The sequence below is a fragment of the Kryptolebias marmoratus genome, linkage group LG20 (assembly GCF_001649575.2).
Source record: "Kryptolebias marmoratus isolate JLee-2015 linkage group LG20, ASM164957v2, whole genome shotgun sequence".
Classification (NCBI taxonomy): domain Eukaryota; kingdom Metazoa; phylum Chordata; class Actinopteri; order Cyprinodontiformes; family Rivulidae; genus Kryptolebias; species Kryptolebias marmoratus.
In genome coordinates, this window is record NC_051449.1 from 16,437,588 (window position 1) to 16,461,365 (window position 23,778).

Genomic DNA, 23,778 nt, shown 5'->3' on the forward strand with positions numbered 1-23,778 from the left:
TTTTTGCATCTTCATTAAACTTCAGCTGTTCGGCATATCTTCAGCCGCTTTCAGCAAAATCATTCAGCAAAAAAAGCATTCACACTGCATTTTCGCAGGAAATGCAACTTCTCTAGTTCTCCACTGTAGCTCAGAAACTGTGTTCCCTTTGAGCACCTCGGCAATAAATCATAAATATTTGGGCTCAAATCTGTCATCTAAGAAAACAGAACACACATTTTAGGCTTCAGAAGGAGCCATAATTGTGACAGCATTCAGTAAATTAAAGCATAAAATAAACAATTTTGTATGCATGACTGAGTTTCTTTGAATAAAATCGTCTGCTAAATAGATAATGTTAGAAACACATAAACACACACACACTTATAAGGAAGTTGTGTGTTTTTCTGATCTAAAACAGCTTCTCCTTCCTTGCAAAAATGGCATTTCTAACTTCACGATCAGACCTCCGCGTTATCTGTCCCCCCTCCCACAGGGCGGAGAAGGTGGCTGAAATCACCTCGTGGCTGAAAAGCCACCCGGTCAGCTCCATCAGCAGGGCGTCGTGCGACCTCCAGGTGCTGGACGGCGCCATCGTGGAGAAGATCGAGGAAGCGGTGGAAAGGTCCAAGGTGACGGGGATCGCTCGGAGCATGAAATGGCCGCACATTTCTTCGATTTGCCAAGCAGGCCCGATAAGGCCGCTGTAACCTTTGCCTGTGTCTGTCTCGCTCTGCCCGCTCTGCCCTCAGGTGAAGAAGAACACCAAGACAGTCCGTGTGACAGTGAAGCCTCATCTCCTCTTCAGGGTCTGTACTTGTTATTCTGTTGTGTAAATTCTGTGTTGGCGCCCGTTCACTTCACTTTTGCCGCAGTAAAATTTAAATTAATACAATAAATTCATTTGTTAATACAGTGATTGTAATATGTACTGAAATAATGTGCAAACTACAGTACATCAAGGAGTTGGTACACCTGTAAATCCAGTCATTTGTCACTAAGATCGTCTCATTTTATTATTTGTGGAGGGTTTTTTTTTCCGTTTCATCAATGCATCAATCTTCTATATTTTTAAATGTTTTTATTATATATTCCTTGGACCTGTACCTGCTCTGGAGCAGGTTATGGTTCAATCTGCTGAAGCTCTAATGTTGTGGCGTTGCTCTTATTAAGCTTATGAATTATTACAGTTTTAGCTTTTAGTTGAATTTCATGATCTTCACTTTGCTTGGTTGTTATTTGCCGTTTTTAGATCTGAGCCAGGTGTGTGTTTGTCATAATCTGAGTTTGAAACAACACCCACAGAAAGCAAATGTTTAAACACTTCACAGTGCTTACATTTTGGACGCCATGCTTTTATGTAGTCTTCCATTCGCCGTTCAGTAGTTTGATTCCAGGAAACAAATCAGTCGTGAAGGCAAACCGAGAGAGGACGTGATAGTCGCTGCAGAAGCACTGAAGGCTGTGTTTGTGTGCAGCCCCTGGAGCAGCAGCAGGGCGTGGTCGCGGACCCGGACGCAGAGTACCGTCTGTTCGACCGAGTCGTCAACGTCAGGGAGAGTTTCACCGTCCCGCTGGGACTCAGAGGGACGGTCATCGGCATAAAAGGAGGTGAGAACTGTTACGTTTCGGCGATTTCCACGATGCAGTCAGAAAAAAAAAAAAAAAAAGGTTAGAGGTCGTTTTTAAATGTAACATTTAACAGCAGTATTTAATTTAGTGTCTGTGTGTTTTCAGCCGAGCGTGAGGCAGAGGTTCTCTACGAAGTGCTGTTTGACGAGGAATTTGTTGGAGGTCTGAACATCAGGTAAACTGTTGCCGCACTTTTCATCACAGAGCCACATCCTTACATCACTTTAACCATCGAAGTAGATTATTTTTGACCAGCTGGATTCTGCACTCTTGTAGATGCCCAAGGTTCAGAACATGTTTAAATATGCTGGTTGCCAGTATTATTTAGCAACATTTTAATCCATTAAAAAGCAGAAAAATAGGAGAGAAGCCATGATCTCATGCTCCTCCATGCGTGGTTGGTCTCAGTCCCTGTTGTAGTAGAACTTTGGTCCATCAAAGAGTCTGTGGTACTGTATCACCACTTTTTTTTCTGACCTTAAGCAGGATTTTTAGCAAACGGGAAGAAGTGTTTCTAATTTAAACCCTAACTGTGAGCCAGCCCTTTGGGTGGAAAAGTGCTTTACATTTACATGATTGTGACTGCGTTCAGTCTGCGGCGAACATCATCTGAACACGCAGCCTGTTCCTTTCCACAGGTGTGCGTCTCCTCGTGCCTACCGCCTCCCGCCCTGCGCCCTGCTCAACCTTTCCCACGGAGCGCGGGTTGACCACACGTCCCACAAACTGACCGCCATCGTCAAACCCCAGCCTGCCTCCAGCGGCGGCGTCAACTCCCACCGTCAGCTGGCGGGCCTGAACCACTCCCCCCGCTCTCCGTTTATACCCCCGCAGGTAGGGGGGCAGGGGGAGATGCAGGCGACGCTAAGGACAAAGGTTTTTCATGCTTTTACCTTCTCTTCTCACTGCTCTTCCTCCTCCTCACTCTTTATTTGCAGCAGAACAACAAGTATGCCGGGATGAAGGCGGCGTCTCAGGACAGCAGGAGCTTTCCCTCTAAAGGGCCCAACCAGAGACAACAGACGAAGGTAGAATCCCGGTGAACACTCGAGCACTGCGCACAAGCGAGGGACGTGGTTGTAATGTTTCCTGTTTCTCTTTAGGCCAAAGAGGAGTACAGTAACGTGTGGCAGTCTCTACAGAAGACAGGCCCTCCTAACAAACCTCCTCACTGGCACAATAACGTGAGTGTGTGACGCCTTTCGGACAGCAGGTTTAGGAGACGTTCTGTGCCTTGACTTGGTTGTTTTTTTATCAATTCTAGGAAGGAAATTACCAACAGGCCAGTAAAGATGTGAGTACACTCACAGATAATTGATTTATGCTCTTTTCAGCTGCCGTTTCCAACGTGAACTAAAAAATATCAGTCTTAATGGTTCATCAGCAGAATGTTCACAAGTGATGCAGTTAGTAACCTGAATGAAATAAACCTTAAAATCTATTTACCACCGATAACATCAAATTATTCTTCTCAGGTATGAAATAAATTTTCTAATATAACGTATAAAGGGATTTTCAAGAACCCACAAGTGAAGGAGTATTTTTAAATTGTCATAAAAACCAATCATAGAAACACACTTACCGATCAAAAATGGTAAGTTTTGAGTGAATAAAATAAAGTTTAAAAGGTTTCCAACTAATGGGATTGAGTGAAAATGCTCATCTGAAAGAACTAAAACAGGAAAAAGTATCAACAAAGAGGATAGAAGGTAAAAAAAACAAACAAGTTTAAGATTAGGGGAAATGAAACATTTTGATTGAACTAATTACTAAAATAAAGAGAAATAACACAAATGCGTACATTTTGAACCACAAAGTAATTCACCTATAATAATGTTTTCATTTTTTTTTCCCTCCTCATCAAAAATATTTGCTGTAGATGCCACGACTGAATCCCAAAAGGCTTTCACTACAATTTCTCCATTCATTTAATGAAGTTACAGTGATTTACAGCACAGTATTAATAAATAATCCAAGTTTTAGCTGATAAAGGTGGCCTCACTGTAGATTCTGAAGTTGCCCTGAAAGGAAATTTTATTATTGAATTTAAGGCGTTTTAGGCTTTTATGTGGGACTGTTTCTGCATGGTTTACAGAATGACGTTATCACTGGCCCTTCAGGATGTCTATATGTGTGTATTCACACACGAGGAGTGACTGTTAGCGCAGAGTCATGCTGATCGGTGTTTTTGCAGATCCCAGTCGGTGGCATCAGGCTGTTAAAGAAAAACGAAGACGCCAACTCCTTTCTCCCCTCACAAGGCACTTCTAATAAGGTACAAAAGAAGAAAACGTCCAACATTATTCTCTGTGTTTTACTAAACCTTTTGGTTGCCTTTGGTTGTGTTAACAGGAAGTTGCTGTCGTCCTACTTCACTGTTGTTTTTATTTTTCTCTGTTAGGGTACAACTGATTTTGAAGACCTCATCGCAAGTCTGAAGATCTCCAAGGAAAGCCAGCAGACGTTACCACCGCCTGCAGCCCCACAGGAGCCCACCAGCCAGACAGATGGCCCGTTGTCTCCACAGTCCTTTGCCATGGTGAGTATCGAAGACTCGGATCGGCTGAGCAGACAGATCGATGATTTGTGCCAAAACTAGCTAACATCAAACACCCTGAGGCTGACCGATGTGCGTATTTCATGTTTTGTGTCGTAGAAGGGAACCATGGTGCTGAAGGAGATGCTTAAGATTGACGGAGCTGGAAAAGAAACCCCCTCAGAGTCGACAAACACGGCCCCCTCTGCTGGCCAGCAGCAGAACAGACGGCGATCATCCAAGAAACTCGGTACCCAGCTCGCCACATTTACACATCAGTTTTGTTTTGTTTTTTTTAAGCTGTCTAGCGTCTCCTCTCACATTTCCCCTCTTTCAGCTGCCCACATGAACGAGCCTCACGGCGGAGCAGTTCAGTCGGCCTCTCCAGCACCAGCTGGCCCCGCCAACCCCGTGCCGAGCAGCAAAGTGTCGGATCTGGCCCATGTCTGCGCAGGGCAGGGTATGGCACCTCCCGACTTCAGCTTCATCCGCAACAGACAGGTAAGACCATTTCCATTGTCTCCCTCCGATCGCTCGTTCTGTTCCAGATCTGCAACATGATGTGATTTTTATTGGGCACCAACTCGTGTCCCCTCAGGGTCTGGTGGTGTATCAGGTGAAGCTGTCCAACGGGTTAATGGTTCATGGCCCACAGTGCCAGTCAGAAAGTGATGCCAAGGAGGAAGCTGCTTTCTTTGCACTACAAAGACTGGTATACATATGATTACTCTCATTTTAAAGCGCATAAACATGTGATTTTTACCTGTAAATAGCAGTTACATTTTAGTCTGAATTACATAACTGTTATAAAATATTTACCACAATGAAAAGAATCTAATATTTAGATATTATATTATTTAGATTTTATAAAAGGACTTAAAAGAAGTGTTACTGATCTATCCCCCATCTGTGCTGTTTTATTTGTAGAACTCATTTGGGTCAGGATTCCCCCTCCCGCCTCCTCTCTACGCAGGCGTGGCTCAGATACGACCCCCGCCTTTAGGAGCCATGACGCCTGTCTTCAACCAACAAGGTCAGTCTGGAGCTGCTACGGCTGACCTGAGGCTCTGTGAGGCACATGATAGGAGGTGGAAACACTCTGATGCAGTGAACGTTTTAGTCCTATATCTGAGCAGCTAGAGGAAACGAAACAAGCCAAAACAATTGGTAATGCGTTTCTCGCTGTAAAGGATTTTTCTTCTGGTTTGCAAACTCTTTCTGTGTTTACAATCCTTCTGTTGATGCAAGAGTTACCCAACAAGCCTAATATGCAGCAGAATTAAAGAATTGCCGTATTTTCCGGACTATAAGGTGCACTTAAAAGCCTTCAATTTTCTCAAAAAACGGCAGTGCGCCTTATAATCCGGAGTGCCTTTTATAAGGCTCCCACGTACTCGGGCGTACTGTGCGTACTCCGTGAGCCGCGCGGACTCCAGGGCGGACTGTCGGCGGACGTTGAGACTTCATACTCGAGCGTACAGATTGTCTGAAATCCCCCCGAGACAAATTTCAGTCGTGGCGTCACCGGATGAGGAGGAAGAAACAAAAGAAAGATGGTGCCTTAGCCCCGTTTCTTCCCCACCAGGGCAGCCACCGCACACCTGCCAGTGCTGCGCAGAGAGCAGGAGTCGTGCTGCACGCTGGCGTCGTTTCTCACCTGAGAGAGGTTGATGTCGCACACAAAACAATCCGATGTGGACATCGTTTCTCGCTGGGCAGTTCATTGCGTATGTGATCATAAAAATTGATCTTTGCGCAGACGTGTCCGGCAGACCTCCACAGAGTGAAGTACGCCCGAGTATGTGGGGGCCTTCGGTTATAGTCGCGCAGGGCTCCGTGCATGGTGCACAGACCTGAGCGAGTGTTGGAGGCGTTGGGGCCTGTTCTGTTTCGCTTAATGCGCCTTATATGTGACCAAAGTTCGAAAATGGACCATTCATTGACAGTGCGTCTTATAATACAGTGCGTCCTATATTTCGGTAAATACAGTAAATGAAAAACAACTTGTGACAAATGCAGACCGATACAGTTTGTAGGTTTTGTCTAGAAGTCATAAACATTAATGACACAAATAATGTTATCTTTGTGAAATTTTTGTGTCTTTTCAATATGTCTGTTTTATGTACCCCCCTCCCCCAGGTGGTATGTTGTTGCCCCCCCAGGGTTACGCTCCTCCATCTATTTGGGGAATGCCTCTGCCTCCCCACCACCCGAACCAGCCGTTCTACGGAGCAGCAGGAACCTTCCCCGGTGCCCCCCGCCAGCAGCCGGCACCAAACCTGCCAATTGGCTCCCACAACCAGTTCATCCCATTACAGGTGACCCCGGTGCACATGGAAGTTGAGCTAGTTGGCCTTCTATTCTTTGTTTTGTTTTTTTATTTTACACACTCTCTACTTCCTCTCTGACACTTCAGGTGACTAAAAAGCGAGTATCGGCCAACAAAAAGCACCAAGAGACCCGGGAGTTTTACAGCGCCGCGGAAACTGTCGCCAAGAACCAGTCCCAGAAAGCCCAGAGCCAGAACTTGGGTCCGTCGCAACTTCAGAGCCAGCCGCACCAGCAGGAGCCCGGCGGTGGCAGGGGCGGCGGCCCTCCGTCGTCCAGTCCCGGCCCAGCAGACGGCGTTTCCACGGCGGCGGCGGCGGCGGCGGCGGCGGCGGCTCACACCCCACCTCGGCAAAGCGCGCCGGCGTCAGGCCACGCCTCTGGCTCCTCCTCTAAGAGGAAGCACCGGAAGTTGGCCGTTAACTTTGAGGCAGCTAAAGTGTCACAGTGAGCGGTGTAGAAGTGTGTGTGTGTGTGTGTGAGAACAGAAGCGTGGGACATTTTTATGCTGCTGTTTTATTTTTAAGCCTGACTCAGACGCTCTGATTTAAACCTCATTGTTGTTTCTAAGCAGAGAGCGGCTACAGTCGAGTCAACAGAAGTGGATTCTTTTCCTTTTAAACTAACACATGAAGAAGCCGGACCTTCCTGTGTCCCAGCCTCTCCTCCGTGGAATTCAGAGGGACGTCTCTGTAACAGAATCCACCAATCCTGCCTGAAGAAGTGCTGCGTTAGGAAGCTAAGCTCTGTCCCCAGGCTGCCGCGTAGATCCTTTGATGAGAGTGAAGTGCATTCTGGGATGCATGTTTTTCATGAATACTTAGGTTTGTATTGAGGACCGACTCCTCTTTGCAAAACTGATTAAATTCCTTCAGATTTAAACATCAGTAACGTACAGCTCACCTGACAGAGAAAGAAATATCAACTGAAATAGATTTTACATTTGTTGCCTGGATTTTATTTTGGTAAATTTAGTCCTGTCGAATCATTATAATTATAAACCACCATTTCCCTTTTGCTGCTAAAAAAAGATTTCCCTGAAGGAGCTGACTTGAAAATAGTTCTTTTAAAAAATGATTTACCGTAGGTTTAAAAAAAAAAAAAAGCCCTGTCCTGAAGATAATCCAATCCAGTAAATATACATTTAATTCAACATGTTGAGAGCAAAGTAAAACTGAAGTGGATTTTTTTTTTTTTTTTTTTTTTGCTGAGGCATGCATAAAGTATTTCTGGTTTCTTCGATGGGACAGTAATTTTGTCGGGTTTCGGGACATCCCCGAAGCAGCGAGGCACGAGGGTTTCCACTCCGAGCGCCACAGGAGCCGTGATGGGAGTTGGTATCCTCCCGCCCACGTGTTACACAGCACAGATAATCCTGACATTTATCCCCCCCCCCCAGTCTTCACTGACTGAATCCTCGACAGGATGCCCACACACCTGAACAGAAACGATGTCAGGGTTTGGGTCCTAACGCGATGAGCTGATTCAGTGTTTCTCCTCTTTGGGTGCCAGTCACGACTTCCACCTTTTCCTAGTTTAACAGCACTGCCATATTAGGAAAAAGGATGAGAAAATCGACCAAATTATTAAAAAACACCCCAAAAAAAAAAAAAAAAAAAAAAACCCCACACAGACAGCACTTTAGTTCCAAGCAGTGCTGTTGTCTGTTTATTTGAATTGTAACAAATCTGTGCCCTGTTGGACCTACAGGACTGATTACACTGCTGTCTTCAGAGTTCCTCTGAAGGGTGGGCCTGTTGAGATGATAGCTTCAAATCCTTTTTGTTTTTTTTAATCCCAAAGATTTTTGTACAATAAAGACCAGCAGATGGACGTGGAATCTGTGCTGGGACTTCAGCTTCAGCTGCTGAGACAGTTTCCGCGTTCTCTGCAGGACCTGTAATACGACGGAGTACATTATTGGACATTATTGGATTTTATGCAACATGTTTTGTAAAAAAAATGTGGCGATTAATTACAAATTTGGATTTTATGGATTTTTGAACAGTGATTATGACTCATGCAGTATGACTTCTGCTTGCTGAAGGTTTTGGGTTATTTCAGAGCAGCAGGGTCACATCTGAGCTTCCTTTGAAGCAGAAGCTGTCCTGGTTTGAAGTCGTTGTTGAATCCGCGTAAAAGCAGCCTTTAAGACGAAACGTGTTGGTTTTTATATGGTTTCTGTGGCTTCTGAGATGGTTTCAAAAGCATTTTCCAGTTCTGAAAGGTCTTTTAAATCATTTTAGTTTCCATCTTTATGTCAGGATCTCTCTCTCTCTCACACACACACACACACACACATACTAAAATCTTAAATTTTTTTAAAAAAGTTCTTTTTGTCAAACCATGGATTTTATTACTATCCGTTTTAGAAACCGTCTTGGGGTCTTTGAGTAAAACTTTGTGGTGAAACTCGTGAGTAAAACAGCTGAAGAAAACATTTACCTTTTCGTCAGACATGTTGGTGCATGGTTTTCCTTTTTTTTTGAAGGGGGGGTGAAACCCTAAGAGCAACCCTGGAACTGAAGTCTTTATGGCTGTGGTGCAATAAGGGGAAGTTTTAAAGTCTTTTGAAAATGAAAGCACACTTCTTGTAAATGTGTTTTTTTTCCCCACCCCCCTCCAGATTTGAAACAAAATATTAATTATCATGATAAGAACTTGATGTCTTGATTTAGGAATTTTGCTGTACATATCCATTTAATAAACACTTTCTTTTGGTAAACTGTGCCTGCTTTTTCTCTCGTTTTCTTTTTTTAAATGACTCTTCAGATTTTTCAGGTACTTTAAAGATGGTTGAAAGCATTTTGTAAGATTTATTTCATTTTTCGCACTAAAGCCAAACCAGAACATAGCATGACCCACAAACAGCTGACAACACATAAGCTGCTCTCTCATAACTACCTATGTTTAATATAAACTGACAAAATCAAGTTGTAAGAAACCCCATATCTCAGTTTTTATTATTTTTATTTTTTTTAAGTTGGTGTGTTACAACACCATCTGCTGCCACATCTTAAGTATTCTAGGGACGTATTAGTTCAATAAGTAATTAGTTAAGATGTTAGGGCCTTTTGGCCCAGGGCTAGGGTTAGGGTCTCCTAAGGGTTGAAGGGGTTAGGGCCCTTTGGCCCTGGGCTAGGGTTAGGTTCTTCTCAGGGTTTAAACTGCCCTGTTATGTCAGTTTTACAGCAAAGCATTTTTAAATGTAAACCGAGTCTGGTGTTGCAACTTTTTTCTTTATTTGTCTCTATTTATAGAGAATACATTTAATTTCAACCTGGAGAGTCTCACACGGAGAGATAAAGACAATTAGAGTGTTTTATTGGTTAGAGGTCTTTGGCGCTCGGGCCGCAGTAGAAGACGAGTTTGCAGTGAACCACTGTGAGCTTGAATCATCGATGTAGGGTGAGAGATTAGGGTAGTCTTCCCCAAGGGACCCGGACCTGGTGATGGCATGGAGGAAAAGAAAGGGGAATCCAGAGGAGCTTGAGAAAGCGAGGGTGGAGAGGGGGGAGGTGGCGGGACGAAACTTACTGGCGAGCAGGAGGAGCCGTGGACGGGGAGCCTTATATCCCGAATCTGGATGTTAATTGGCAGCTGCGCGCGAAGATCTGCGATGAGTGATGCTGGACAGCTGGGTGCATCTGCCAAGTTGAAATTACGGCGAGCCTTCACTTTAAATCTACCTTCTAAGATAAAAAGCACTCAACGACAAAGCTCCATCTTATATTTAAGATCTTATTGCTCCATGTTTTGCTATCAGAGCACTTCGCTCTCAGACTGCAGGTTTACTTGTGGGCCCTAGAGTTTCTAAAAGTAGAACAGGAGGCATGCAATGATTATTGTCATTAACCCTGTTTTTCTCTATGTTTCTCTTCCCATAGACTCTACATTGGACCGATCCTCCTGTTTGTCTGTGTCTCCTTCCTGTCCTCTCAACCCCCAGCCAGTCAAAGCAGATGGCTGCCCATCCGGATCCTGGCTCTGCTGGAGGTTTCTTCCTGTTTAAAGGAAGTCGTTTTATTTCCACTGTCGCAAATGGTAGGCTTTTGATTCTCTCTGAGAGGTTTTGGGCCCAGAAAATGTGCTTCATTCAGCCGCACACACATACACTTAGAGGGGAGAAAAGGAACAACATCACTCACCTTTATCCTTACTGAGAAAGTAGCTGACAGGCTACAGCTTAAAATTGATATTTTCTTTAATATCTAACACTTTTTCAAATTATAAATTTATTACAGCTCAGTAATACCAATAAAGACATTAAAAGGAGGCCACTTTAAAAAAACACACAATAAGACACTTTATTTAGTGAGCACCAGTAAGTCAGTACATCCTTTTTTTAATCTTTTTCTTAAGAAAGTCAAGTTTTGTTTGAACAATAAAAATTATAAGCAAACAGAAAAAAAAATCTACCTTTCAGAACATTTGAATCAAAGTGTGATTAGAATAATCCTCATTCAGTGTACTTCATAGAATCAAAACTGCTTCTACAAAAATAAAAAAAAGGCCAAGAACAAACATATATGTACACGCTCCAACTTGATACAGAAACAGCTGAATGTTAATCTGCTATGATCACCCACTACAGTATAAATTATTTCAGTTCTAGTTCTAGTGCTGTGAAGCAGACGTGTTAAGGGTGAAACTACTGGGACAAATGGAAACTAGCTACAACTTCGCAATTTTCCATAGGTGATGGCGGCTTTCTGTGAAGAGGCGCCAAACTATGACTTTCCGCCTAAAATCCGAGTCGGAAGAACTTGCTTGCTGTCAAACATTAGTTTGAAAACCTCGGGAAACCTAAACCGGCGTGACGCGTGCAGTGCGTGAACACCTCGTGCTCAAATACTCCTGCAGATACTAGAACTAACTGATAAATAGACGTGGACGGACGTGTGGCGAGAGTATGAGCTGCCATCTTGCGCCTGCATTCGGCTAAACTAAACATTAAAGGGCAAACGCTAAAAAAAAAAGAAACGTGTGCATGTTCTTTTGTGTTTTATGTGCCTACGTGTGCTCCCCAAACATGCCTCTGTTTTTCACTTTCAACATGCCTGCATGTGTGTTAATACGTGTGTGTGTGTGTGTGTGTGTGTGTGTGTGTGTGTGTGTGTGGTGTCTCTTCAGGTCCTCCTTTGATGTGTGCTGCCCACATATGTGTTCTCTATACACAGCACCATGTAGTGGTTGGAGCAGGAGCGGGCGTGTTGACCCAGCAGCCGGCCCGTCTGCAGCAGGGAGGCCTGACCCGTCACCGCCATGTCAGCCGTCCGCCACGCCTCGCAGTAGTTGGAGGTCAGGCGGATGCCCACGGTGCTGGAGCCGTGCCAGATCAGCTTCTCCGGCCTGCAGGGAGAGGCGGAGAGACTTGGAGAACATGGCTGCACTCCCCAAACCAAAGTCAAAACGAAACGCTACATTGCATCCTTGACCTCTGAAGTGTCAGCAAAATATCTCACGAACCACGGAACGGGTTTTAATGATTCTCTCAAGTAACCATTGGATGTCCTAGTTGTTGGGTAAGATTGATTAGCCACCACGGCTAATCAATCTCACCCAACAACTATTAAGTTCACATATATTGAGCTAAAATTTGGTGTAGTAGATGACAATCATTCTCAACAATTAATCTGAGCGGGCATAGATCTCGCGGGATCCTACATCACATGAGAGTTCGGATAACGTCATTTTTAGTGTTTGACCAAAACAACTATAACTCTTCTCAGACCCTTCTCAGCACAAGATGATTTTAGTTTTAAACGCTGTATTCAAAGGCAGGGAGTGATATGCAAGGAAGGTTAGGCTTTTATTGTGCTTATTTTTTGAATGTTACATTATTTTTTCAATGTTTGTTGGACTATAATATGGATCTAAATTGAGAGATTTGATTCATTTGATCTTTACAACATGCCTATCACTGTGAACTTGAAAAACATTATGGAGCATGGCTAAGTATTCACCTCAAATTTTGTACTTTACAGACTTTTTTTTTTCTTTTGGGATATCAGGCTACTGGCACCGACAGCACCCTCCTCCCACAGCATGCCGCTGCTGCCACTGTGCTTCACTGTGGAGAAGGTGTTGAGTTTGTGCCTCACAGCATTTTCCTCGACAGACTTAAAGTTAGGTTTCAGTCTCATGTCGGCAGAGTATCTTTCTCCCACATGTTTTGGAAAGTCTATCAGGAGCAGCAGATGCCCCTCTTGGCAGATTTAAGAAGCCCCCCCCAATCTCTGATGAGAAACTTTGTTGTGGTCCAAGAAATATTTAGAATTTTGATACTTTTTTATGAGGATTAATTCATAAGACAATCTACAAGGGTGTAACTTTTATTAAAGCCTTTGAGTTTAGTGAGGTTAAGCTTAGGAAAATGCCATTTAAAATAAATATTAGGCAGGAGCTGCTTTATTTATGAAAAAAAAAAAAAACTTTTTTGTACTGTACACCCAACTGGTTCATTGGATTTGAAATAATTAGAACTTAGAAGGAACTAAAGCATTTTAATTCAAGCACAAATCCTTTTCCTACTCACCATGCTGAGTCAGTCATCACGTTGTGTCCATCAAAGGAGTAGATGGGCGTGGACGGATTAAACATGCCTCCATTCCCGGAGAAAATGGACGCCCAGCTACTAAACAATACGTCACCCTAAGGGCAGTGGAGAGAAACACAACTTACATGGTCACTGTGTGGTTAAAACAGCGAGCGACCTTCTGGAGCCTGAAGTAATGAAATACTCTGCAAGGCCGGGAAAAAGAAATCACTAGCAGAGTGAAGTACGTTAGAAGCGTTCCTCACCCTCAGATTAACCACGGGTAAGTCGACGCGGTCCGCCTTCCTCACGATGGTGGCCAAATCCTGGAGGTGTGAGGACAGGAAGGCCCTGTAGGTGGAGGTGAGCCCCACTGAGCGCGCCTGCTGGTAGCACTGGAAGTCGGCCCCACGGATGCCCCGCATGTCCCCTTTGAGAGGGGCGTTCAGAGCTATCAGATGGAGCTGGAGACAGAAGAACGGACAGGAGAAACAAAGTCAGGGACGCCACGGCTTGGCCGCTCTTGAACCAAGTGGCATTTGTCACCCGGTTCTGGTAAAGAGTTTAGGTTGTGTGTGTGTGCAAAGGTGTTTGTTACACTCACACCAGGTACAGAGCTGATGGTGTGAGGCAAAATATTGTAGCTGGGCTGATATCCTCTACTGCTATCCTTCAGCTCCTAAAAAAACAAAACATATGGACGGCAATAAATGAGAACAAAGATGAACCATTTCCTGCTGGTTTTGAGAGAGAGTGAGTATTAACCTGGCTGTGTACCCTTTGTGATCCACTCCAGTCTTCAGGTTTTCTGAGGGCCTGGGATGCTTCTGATGAGGTGGATCCATATTGGATCAACTCACCAAGCTGAAACACACACACACACACAAAACGAATAATGACCGACTGGCACAAGCAGTTGTCTGCCAAGACAGAGAGGTCTACATTGTCCTCGATTGTCTGTGTGTATCATAGAAAAGTTATATACAGTAAGATCATTCAAAAACATTGAATATTATAGTCATTAATTTTAAATTCTCTCAAAGTTTCAACATATACAACACTGAATATAGTGTAACTGGAATTATTTCATGCACATGTTTGTATCTATGTTTGCAGGAGGGCTGTTGTCTCTGTTTTAGGCACTGAACACTTCAATGAATTTGTGCATGTTGTATTTTCTCTACGAGTCTTCATAAACCAACCAGCACCTAATGTTACACTGTGTGCTGATGAGATGAAGAAATGTAAATCGGTGCATCGACTCTGACAAACCGGGATCTTGCGCCAGCCGTTGCGTGCTCTGATGTACAGCTCTCCTCCTCTCTCAGACACGTACGCCAGCGTTCCCTCAGCTGCGTGGTCGGTCTCCCGGGTCAGAGCCTGGATCATCTTGTAGGTCGTCACCTGATCGCACGTGATCACAACATCAGTGTTGGAGCTTCGTGAGGGGATCGTTTGTTTGTTTTTCAGCAGGTACACTTGGATCAGGCTTACCGGGCTGGCATGACCTGGAGATCCTGGTGGGCCGGGAGGACCAGGAGGACCTGGGATACTGACAGCTGATGACAAGACACACTTACTGTTTTACATTTAACACATCAAAACAGGTTCTGAAGGGAACCACAGCTTAATTCACTAATGTCTCTCTCATAAATGCACACATACCTGAACCATATGCAGGCGCTGGACCCGGGGGCCCAGCAGGGCCGGGGGGGCCTCGAGGTCCAGGTCGTCCAAACCCGGGAGCTCCATCTTGACCAGGTGGACCTACTGGACCCGGAGGACCCACGATGGACTCACCTTTTGGACCCTGATACACAAACATTGAAAGGTTGTTTTTCAGAAATGTGGCTTTCATTTGAGCACATTAGCACCTTTTGTTGTTGTTTGTTTGAGATACACACACACACATCTACAGAACTTTTTGGACACTGTCATACAGTTGGGTTGAACTTATCAAACACGCTGTGGGAACGGGGAGTGTTCAAGATTTTAATATTCAGTCAAAAAATAATTGCAAAAAAAATAATTTTTGAGCTTGAATTTATTTCCAAGTGGTCCAACTTACCACAAGTCCCGACCTTCCCGGAAGTCCTTGGGGACCAGGCAGACCCGAGTCTCCCCTTTCTCCTTTCTCGCCTTTCACTCCTTGATCACCTTTCGCTCCCTGAGAGATCCACCGAGAAAGAAACAGTAAAACAAAAATAAAAAAGCCAAAACAAAGTGACAGAAACATTCAGTTCATTACAGGATCACTCACCATAATTCCATCAGGAAACCTGGGGACTGCGAGGGGAAATCATCATATTTAATCTCGTCATTAAAAACATTAAAAGCACAAATCAGCATGGCTGGATTGAAGAGGGAACCGTTGGATAAGGTTGCAGGTCAGCAGCGGTAAAAGAGACGATCATTGGTAAAATCTTACCGGATGTTCCTGGCTCCCCAGGCATCCCTTCATCTCCTTTGTCTCCTTTCAGTCCCTCTGAATGTCTTCGTATCAGCGCCTCCTACACACACACACATATCACATGTTGTATACACACATATACAGCCAACAGATGGCCGAGCAGACAGACATATTGAACTGGGAATTGTTAAAAATCAGTTTTATGTTAATGTCATATCAAACATATTAGAATGGCTTTTTTTATGTTGTTCCGTTGTCGGCACTGCAAAAAACATCTGTTAAATATGAGGGGTACAGGCTCGATTAATAAGGTTAAATACAGGGATGAAGTTTGTTTTTAAAAACCATGGTGAATTTAAGAATGCTCCTATTAATTGACCATGTGACTGAACACTTTGCTGGTAAAAAATGACATTAGTTACACTGCAAAACATAAAAATGGGAAACAGAATTTGGGGGAATAAAAAAATAAACAGAAACAGGATTTTACTTACAATAAATCTATTTAACGAAGTCATTTTTTTACCCAACAGTGCACATCAGCAGCAGCTCATGTTTTCTTTTCAGTGCCTTTAACCAGTTCATTTTAACAAACAGGTTTTGACCTTTTCTTTGTGGTAAAACCTTTTAGTTTTAAATCAGAACCCACACACCCAGCACCATGAAAGAAAGGCCCGTTGAGGAACCTCATTTATCTACACAGCAACATGTTGATCAGAGATGAAGTTATCTCATTAGACAATGAGAATGGCTCTCCCTCTTCCAGTGTTTAAAATAACAAAGGGATGCCCTACAACTTCATTTTCATTTTTAGTTACTGATCTTTAAAAAAGAAAAGAGTAACCAACTCTGATCTACATGAGCTAAAGAGACAAACGTTTCTCTTTCTACTCCCTGTCGGAGGTTCACCCAGCTTCCTCGCCCATGAGCTCATGAGGAGGAAATGAATGAATGAGGCAATCAGGGATTCAGAGTCAGAGACCGCTGAACACCTGTTGTTAACATTTGTCTTGAGTCAAACTGGCTTCAGCAACCCAAAAATAATAAAAAAAATCCTTCATATACATTCACTGACATGCCCTGAGCTTTATGACATACACACGTCACTGAGGCTTAGAACCCAGTGATTAAAATGGTTTTTCTTTATAGCATCTTTACAAGACAAATGTTAAAGCCTGATGAAATGAAGCCAGATCCACAGTCCTATGTCCTCAGACCGTTAGGAAAACAGGAGGAGAAAATGAAGAGTTGGGGATGGCGATTTAAAAAAAAAAAGAAGGAATACGGTTGTTGATAGGATAGATCAGAGTTGTCATGCTGGGAGACCCACACACCACCAGAACCACCCGATGGTCCCATTTCCAACTGAAAGAGACCATTCAGATGGTCCAACTCAGACTTACTCGTCCCTTTTTGCAGTGCGGTCGGGGGAGCACCGGGAACACCGTCTTTGAGATTCAAAGAAAAGCAGCGAGGTCAGATGAGTTTTGCTCATCACTTGAGGCATGATTTTTTTTTTAAATGAAAGCTTCTAAACTGCTTATGCTACTAAATAGTAAAAGAAACCCACTAGGATTGTTCATCATTTTGTTTAAAACAACAATGAGCAAATGCATAATCATGGTGGCACTTACAACTAATCTACTAATTCTATGCTTTTAATATGCCTTACCATTATGTTTAATAACATGGTTTTATATCGTCAGAGTGGTCATTTTATGGACTAAAGATCGCAGATACCCAGCAGTAAAAGAAACGTACACAAATCTTCCAGGTAAAATAGTTTGACATCTGTAAAATATTGCAAAACTGTGTACAAAGAAGGTTCTAAGAGCCATTTTACTTATCCCCATTTGTCACTTTTAAAACTCCTCTGATATGGTCCAAATTTGGTTTTTCACTATTTGCACCAAGGTAGTCAGATTACTGTAGTAAAAGTCAAACAACAACTCTTACAGGCATCTTGTCCAGTAAAATAAAGATTGAAGGATTTCGAGGGAAATCATGGGGACCTATTTAATGCCAACCCTACAGTCAAACACGGCGGTAGCGGCATCATTCTTTGGAGTTTCGGATGCAAACAAATAAACAAACTAAACCCAGAACTGTTGTTGTTCAGGTTGAAACAAATATTTATCATTTTAACAAGACAAAAAGCCAAAGCAACGTGTCCATGAAGAGTAAAGTTCTGCAGTGACCTGGCCAGAACATTCTAAAACGGTTGCCCTGATGCTCTGAGCTTAAAGAGGCAAACACCACCACGCAGAGACAAGTCAGAGGTTTTCATTTCTGTTGTCTGAGAATTCAAATAATTTATCCAAACTACATACAAGCCTAAATTTAATGTATATTTTGAGCATCTCCTGTTCATACTTACTCCACTGAGTCCAAGAATTCTTCCTGGAGGTCCAGGTTGACCAGGAGGCCCTGGAGGACCCTGAGAAAGGGAAACAACAACAGCAAACAAATGAATCTTTCACATTAATTTATTAATATGCAGTTCCCGTGGACACAGAAAGTCCTGCACTCTCTTTTGTCTTTTCCAAGATCTTTTCCAAAGCTTATGCAAACTGAAAACAACTTTCAGTTTATTAAAAGTTAGTCTTCGTCAGTTCGTCAGTTTATGTGCCAGGTGCATAGGTTTTTTTACTGAAATAAAATATGATTTTTATAAAGACCTTGCTTAGGATCAAACAAAACAAAATACACCTTAATGAAAAAAAATACACATTGGTTGGTGAATGACAATAACTGAGCTTTAAATATTTGAAGTTTAGCTCTCATTTTAGCTGCTTTTAGCTGGGGAGTATGTATCTAATGTGCATCTGGCTCATGTAAATGCATGATGTTCATACTACAAACTGTGAGAAAGGTGATTAAAGCCAAGCTGAATAATAAAAAAAGCTGGTCAAGTGAAGAAATCTTTGACTTTTTGTGTGATTAAAACTGTTATTTATAAACGCTAAATGCATTTTTCCTTAAATTCAGTGCTTTAAGAAGAAACCCCCTTGTCTGTCTCCTCTTACCGGCAGGCTGATTGACTCTCCTCTGTCACCTTTTCTCCCCGTTATGCCAGGTCGCCCCTGCAGGAAGAGAAAGAACAAAACCAGCCTTTAGTGGATTTGTCGGCTTTCAAGCTTTGGCGCATCATTTGCAATGAAAGTTTCAACGGTGCTGGACAATTTGTGTATGGTATTTGAATGTATAAAAGGACTCACTGGGCGCCCAGGGAAGCCGTACTCTCCTTTTTGACCAGGAGGTCCTGTTGGTCCCTGAAACCAAACAACCAGACGAACTGTAAAACGGTCTGCTCTGGTGACATCAGCATCACCATGGCCTCCTTATCAAACTATTTGTAGCTTGTCCTATAAGATGAACTCACCATAAGTCCAGCAGGTCCTGGGAAGCCCCGGTCTCCCTGTAAAAAAACACAAAGCAGCATGACTAAACATGAGGCGACAGAACAGAACAGATTAATCAGGCAGGAGAAGAGCTCCAATCACAGCTTTCTTTTTGCTAAACAGCTTAACCCTTACAGAAAAATAACACACATGAACTTCCCATTATGTTTTCACATGTGAAACTAGCATTTCTTGAAGAAACGCATATCACCTGATGCACTGCATGCCAAAGTTTTAAGAAAATATGAGGCTTAATCTGTTAGGGCTCAGAATATGTGTTGGAGATGAGTCTCAGTTACTACCACACCAAAGTTTAGCTCAATATCTGTAAAACCTGACTGAGTTATGGACAGTTTTGGGTTTGATTAGGTCAGTTACCAGTAATGGCTGTCTTGAATTGGGTTGACTCCAAAAATGAATCAGTTATAGATGTACATCCAATAGTTAGTTTCTGAGAGTCTCATTAAAATCTGTCGAGCAGTTCACGTGATATTTTGCTAACAGACAGACAGGCAGACACATAGAAAACTTATTCTTGGAATAGGTACATTATTATGGCAGTGTAGTTTCAGACTAGTTCTTTAAGATGTTTCTCCTGTTTTCTCAGAGCTACATCCTGTACATGTTCCCTATTAGGTTCAGTAAAAGGTTAAGTTCGGCTGTATTTATGGCAACCTGTTATGACCTAATGTCTTTACCTCAGTGTCACCTGACTAAATGTTTACCACAAAGTAGAATTTGCTCTTCTGAATTTGACATTTCTGAATAAAACCATTTAGAGCTTAAAACTGGATCCAATTGTGAGTAAAAGGTCACCGTTCTGGTACCTTTGGGCCTTTTGGCCCCTGAGGGCCTCTTGGTGCAGATAGAACAGATCCATCAGCAGCGATGGTCACCCCTGGTTCCCCTTTTTGTCCCTGTCAGGGAAAATAAACAGCAAAAAAAGAACATTTAAGTATCTTTACTTATGCCAAATAATATTTAAATATAGGATGGTATAAATTTTCTATAAAGTACAATTTGTAGCATTAAAGTCTCACCTTGAGCCCTGCTGGCCCAAGGGGACCTGGAGGGCCTGTGTCTCCCTTTGGTCCCCTGGGGCCCTGGAAAAGAATAAAACTAAGGCTAAGTTATACATTTTTGGACAGTCAATGAAAAGAAAATTGTAGCACAGTGTTGTAGTTCTTATGAAATTCTAAAAAAAAAAAGACATAGAACCATGCCAATCAAAACTGGCAGCACACGTGCTCAGAATGCACGGAAACACAAAAGGTTCTTACGGGAAATCCAGCTTTGCCAGGTAAACCTTCAGGGCCCTGCAACACACAAGCACACGGATTTACGCAAACAAATGGATGTTCATAGGGCAAAGGCAGACATGACAAGCGTTGCTTAATCAAACAGCAGCTGCGAACAAATTATCATTTTAACGAACACTGTGGCCAAAGAAAAAAAGAGGCAACAGAAAACACCAGAACTTGCAGCAGTAGCTAAATGCTAGCTCCGCACCATCGGCCCTGGGGGTCCTCTGATCTCGGTGAAGTTGAAGATGCCTTCGGTCAAATTCACGAGCAGCTGCAGACAGAACATAAAATGTGGAGCTCGGGTCAAAAGACAGCATGGTGACAGAAAAATAGCAACTTTCCTCAACTGACTCCACTTCTAATGTGACTGTAGTCTGGTTAGTGTCGAATAACCAACATTTTTTTAGTTGTATTCAACTCAGCTGTGCACTGATTGCATGATGTTATAAAATATAAACATATAACATAAAATAAATGAGCTACAAAGTTTTTAGTTATAGTTTACAGCATAGCACAGGAGTACATCAAATATTTTTACATTAAACGGTGTCAAACTTCCATTTATTGTCTTCATTCAGCTAAAAGTTACTGCGTGTCCATATGCGTGTGTGTGTGGGTGTGTTTAAGTGTGTATGGATGCCTACATCCTGTAAATTTACAGCAAGCCCAGGAGGTCCGGGAGGCCCAGGTGGCCCTGTAATATTGCGTCCATCAGCACCTCGGTCACCCTAAAGTACAAATAATGAAGTAAATATAGAGACAGTATTTGGAAGACATAAAATTAACTGCAAAACAGTGTGATATGACAAATATTTTCACTTCCATTAGTAACATTGTTCCATTTGGCTGACCTACCTTTGGTCCTGGACTGCCTTTCTCCCCCTTGGGCCCCTGTTTGTGGGGAAAACAGGTTGATAATACAATAATTAAAAATGATTTCGTTTTCACAACTCAGCTCGTTCTGTGAACGGACAAAGAGGAATGTGCCAAGCAGGCCGTGCTCTACATCTTGATGCGTTTGGCACACAGTCACAGCAAATTAGGGCAGAAGAGAGAAAAGAAATAAAGGAGGAAGATTGCTTTTGTTTCAGAGTTTCGACACTGAAGTCGAAACGTTGAGGAAAAAAAAAGTTGAAATACTGAATAAAGTCAAAAAGGCAGAAATAAAAAGTTGTTATTTAGTAATTAAAAGGGGAATAAAAACCAAACCAGAAAAGTGCACTCCAGTAGGTTAAATTGTGAGCATGGCCTTTTGTGATTTTCATGAACTGGCCACTCAAAACACGACTGCACAGCTCACTGGTCACTTGGTTTCAAACAATTAAAATTCAAAGAGACTGCAAAAGAAAATTTGCCGTCTTTCCTTCAATTTTGAGTAACCAGCTCGTCTGTAACGGTCGTATCTCAGTGAGATACTACCTTAACAGAGACAAAGGGAACTTCAGTCCAATAACAAGCAAACGTAATTTCCAAAATGTCAGAGAAACCGAGCATTCTTCAGATATGGATGAATTACAAAACAACTGCAAATATCTAAATCTTGATTCGATGTAAAATGAATTACTGTAAATGCCAAAATGTCAAATAAACTGCTCCAACCAAAACAAACTGAGACAACTAAATAGCCTTTTTTTTCATAGGGTGAAAAAAGTCATTATGATCATACTCAGAAGTTCACAGCATCACTACACAGAACATTTGGTGAACCTCAATTGAGTACAAATCTTGAGGCTTACCCGAGCTCCTGGTAGTCCAGCAGGGCCTGGATAACCGTCGGGCCCTGGTACTCCTGGTTCACCCTGCAGTGAAGTGCCGCACAGTCAGAGGCAACAAGAAATGCTGAATTTCCCTCTCATTTTTGCCTCAGCCAGGCAGCGAGCTTAACGTACATTGTACTTATATGAAATGCTCAAATCTAGATGGATAAACTACAGTTATATCATATTGGAAATTGGTAGAAAAGATGAAAAATCATATGGTGAGCGCAGCAAAAAAACAACAACCCCAAAACACTCAGATTGAATAAAAACAGTGACAACAGAGACTGAGGGAAAAAGGAGAGCTTATGCTGTCAAACACAGAAAGATTGTCAGTTTTCTCGTTCAGATGACGTCACCTTGACAGTGAGCCCTGGAGGTCCTGGAGCTCCATCCTCACCCTACAATCAGAAGCACGAGTTAACAAGAAACCCTAACCACTTCCACAGACACAAAACAATACAAGCTGGTAAATGCACAACAATGCAACTAGAACAGACACAGTCATGGGTTTTCAGAAACTGATTACCGGTGGTCCACGCAGGCCAGGGGGACCCTAAGGAGAACAAAACAGAAATGTTTATTTTGACGTAAAATAATTCACACAGAGCACATAAACGTATTTACTCAGGCACAAACCTGAGGGCCTCTGACACCAGCTTTAACCAGCGTGTCGCTCTTTCCAGATCCCTCCATATCCTTTAAAAAAAAAAAAAAGAATTAATATCATCTCGTTACATGTTTTAAACTGAAAAACTAATGTGCCGAAGAAAGCACCCCCCTTTTCTTCTCTTCTTCTCACTATATGTGTTACTTAAAGAACAGCGCATGTGTGTGTGTGGCTCGGCGTTTTGTATAAACGGGTGTCACCTCGACAAAGAATTTGGTTCCAGGAGGTCCGGGTGGGCCAGGAGGTCCCGGTAGACCTGCTGGGCCCCTCTTTCCACGTGGACCATTGGGCCCTTGTGGGCCAGGAGATCCTGGGACACCCACAGACCCGCGTTCACCCTGAGGGAAACAAAAGCAAGCAAGACACTACTGTAAGTAATTTATTCCTGATTAAACTGACAGTTCTCTCAGTTCGCTCTTGTTTACCTTTGGTCCAGGTGGCCCCGGTAGCCCTTGATCACCCTGATGACAGAAAAATTTATGAGCAACAATTTATTTTTTAATCTGAGGTTTCAATAGATACAGAGACCAAACAAATAATAAAAAGCATTAATGATAGGTTGCAGATGACAGGGCTGTGGCTAAGCTCAGCCGTACCTAGAATGTGACACAATAAAAAAAAAAAAATTCTCCCTTTTTAGACAATGGTATCAGCTACAAGAAAAAAGTAACTTTATTTAAACAGACATATTGTGTAAACAGGATCAGACCTTCTGTCCAACAGTTCCGGGCGGACCTTCTGTTCCTGCAGCACCCTGGACAGACAAATACAGACACAGACATACTGAATGCAGCAACAAGTCAGCGCAAAAAACAGCTTAGGATGTGCTAATGTGCTACCACAGCTCTGTGTTGATCCCCCCGGCCATTCCAACAGGGACCAACTCCAAGTCCAAAGAAGAGAGACACTTTAAAGGAATAAGCAAGTTGTTGGAAATGGACTCGCAAGTCCGTTCCTCCAAACTGGAACATCATCCATGCCAGCGTCACTTGAATGCTTTTCGTCATTCAGCTAAATGTAACATAAAGCAACAAAGTGAGCAGCCAGAGCGGCGAGGATGATCTTGTTGTTTTATCGGTTTCTCATTGTTTTAACAGCCAAGCTGAAAATAATGAAAAACTGAAGGTATTCCTTTAAATTAAAGCACAGCATGGCATTACTGACAACGTGACACTGGAAATGCTACAAAGAAGACTCCAGACTACAGAACAACTTTAGTCTTG

The 23,778-nt window shown here is 42.8% G+C and overlaps 2 protein-coding genes across 8 annotated transcripts in view; one reads left to right on the forward strand and one right to left on the reverse strand.

Annotated features, from left to right (window-relative positions):
- xrn1 (5'-3' exoribonuclease 1) overlaps positions 1-8,099 on the forward strand; it is a 19,349-nt gene extending 11,250 nt beyond the window's left edge. For 2 of the 3 annotated variants that reach the window (XM_017420888.3, XM_037982051.1), the window contains 16 exons: positions 476-611; positions 732-788; positions 1,458-1,590; positions 1,717-1,786; positions 2,250-2,445; positions 2,550-2,639; positions 2,715-2,795; positions 2,876-2,905; positions 3,806-3,886; positions 4,013-4,150; positions 4,268-4,397; positions 4,485-4,648; positions 4,746-4,859; positions 5,075-5,180; positions 6,287-6,465; positions 6,564-8,099. In XM_017420888.3, coding sequence (XP_017276377.1) covers positions 476-611; positions 732-788; positions 1,458-1,590; positions 1,717-1,786; positions 2,250-2,445; positions 2,550-2,639; positions 2,715-2,795; positions 2,876-2,905; positions 3,806-3,886; positions 4,013-4,150; positions 4,268-4,397; positions 4,485-4,648; positions 4,746-4,859; positions 5,075-5,180; positions 6,287-6,465; positions 6,564-6,926 — 2,068 coding nt within the window. In that variant the 3' untranslated portion in view covers positions 6,927-8,099. The remainder of the gene's footprint in view (positions 1-475; positions 612-731; positions 789-1,457; positions 1,591-1,716; positions 1,787-2,249; positions 2,446-2,549; positions 2,640-2,714; positions 2,796-2,875; positions 2,906-3,805; positions 3,887-4,012; positions 4,151-4,267; positions 4,398-4,484; positions 4,649-4,745; positions 4,860-5,074; positions 5,181-6,286; positions 6,466-6,563) is intronic. The other variant, XM_017420889.3, reaches the window with a different exon arrangement.
- A 2,634-nt stretch (positions 8,100-10,733) lies between these two features.
- The window catches only part of col15a1b (collagen, type XV, alpha 1b), a 45,749-nt gene continuing 32,704 nt past the window's right edge, over positions 10,734-23,778 (reverse strand). For 2 of the 5 annotated variants that reach the window (XM_017420930.3, XM_017420929.3), the window contains exons 16-44: positions 23,265-23,309; positions 22,981-23,016; positions 22,756-22,893; positions 22,525-22,584; positions 22,415-22,441; positions 22,245-22,286; positions 21,865-21,927; positions 20,984-21,019; positions 20,773-20,856; positions 20,334-20,399; positions 20,105-20,140; positions 19,865-19,927; positions 19,652-19,741; positions 18,806-18,841; positions 18,642-18,695; positions 18,450-18,506; positions 17,801-17,860; positions 16,827-16,871; positions 15,442-15,523; positions 15,274-15,299; positions 15,082-15,180; positions 14,679-14,823; positions 14,508-14,572; positions 14,286-14,417; positions 13,779-13,877; positions 13,618-13,692; positions 13,280-13,477; positions 13,014-13,129; positions 10,735-11,827 (exon numbers count right to left, since the gene is read on the reverse strand). In XM_017420930.3, the coding sequence (XP_017276419.1) occupies positions 11,605-11,827; positions 13,014-13,129; positions 13,280-13,477; positions 13,618-13,692; positions 13,779-13,877; positions 14,286-14,417; positions 14,508-14,572; positions 14,679-14,823; positions 15,082-15,180; positions 15,274-15,299; positions 15,442-15,523; positions 16,827-16,871; positions 17,801-17,860; positions 18,450-18,506; positions 18,642-18,695; positions 18,806-18,841; positions 19,652-19,741; positions 19,865-19,927; positions 20,105-20,140; positions 20,334-20,399; positions 20,773-20,856; positions 20,984-21,019; positions 21,865-21,927; positions 22,245-22,286; positions 22,415-22,441; positions 22,525-22,584; positions 22,756-22,893; positions 22,981-23,016; positions 23,265-23,309 (2,298 nt within the window). In that variant the 3' untranslated portion in view covers positions 10,735-11,604. Of the gene's footprint in view, positions 11,828-13,013; positions 13,130-13,279; positions 13,478-13,617; positions 13,693-13,778; positions 13,878-14,285; positions 14,418-14,507; positions 14,573-14,678; positions 14,824-15,081; positions 15,181-15,273; positions 15,300-15,441; positions 15,524-16,826; positions 16,872-17,800; positions 17,861-18,449; positions 18,507-18,641; positions 18,696-18,805; positions 18,842-19,651; positions 19,742-19,864; positions 19,928-20,104; positions 20,141-20,333; positions 20,400-20,772; positions 20,857-20,983; positions 21,020-21,864; positions 21,928-22,244; positions 22,287-22,414; positions 22,442-22,524; positions 22,585-22,755; positions 22,894-22,980; positions 23,017-23,264; positions 23,310-23,778 lie in introns of all 5 variants that reach the window. The other 3 variants (XM_017420927.3, XM_017420926.3, XM_017420928.3) reach the window with 3 other exon arrangements.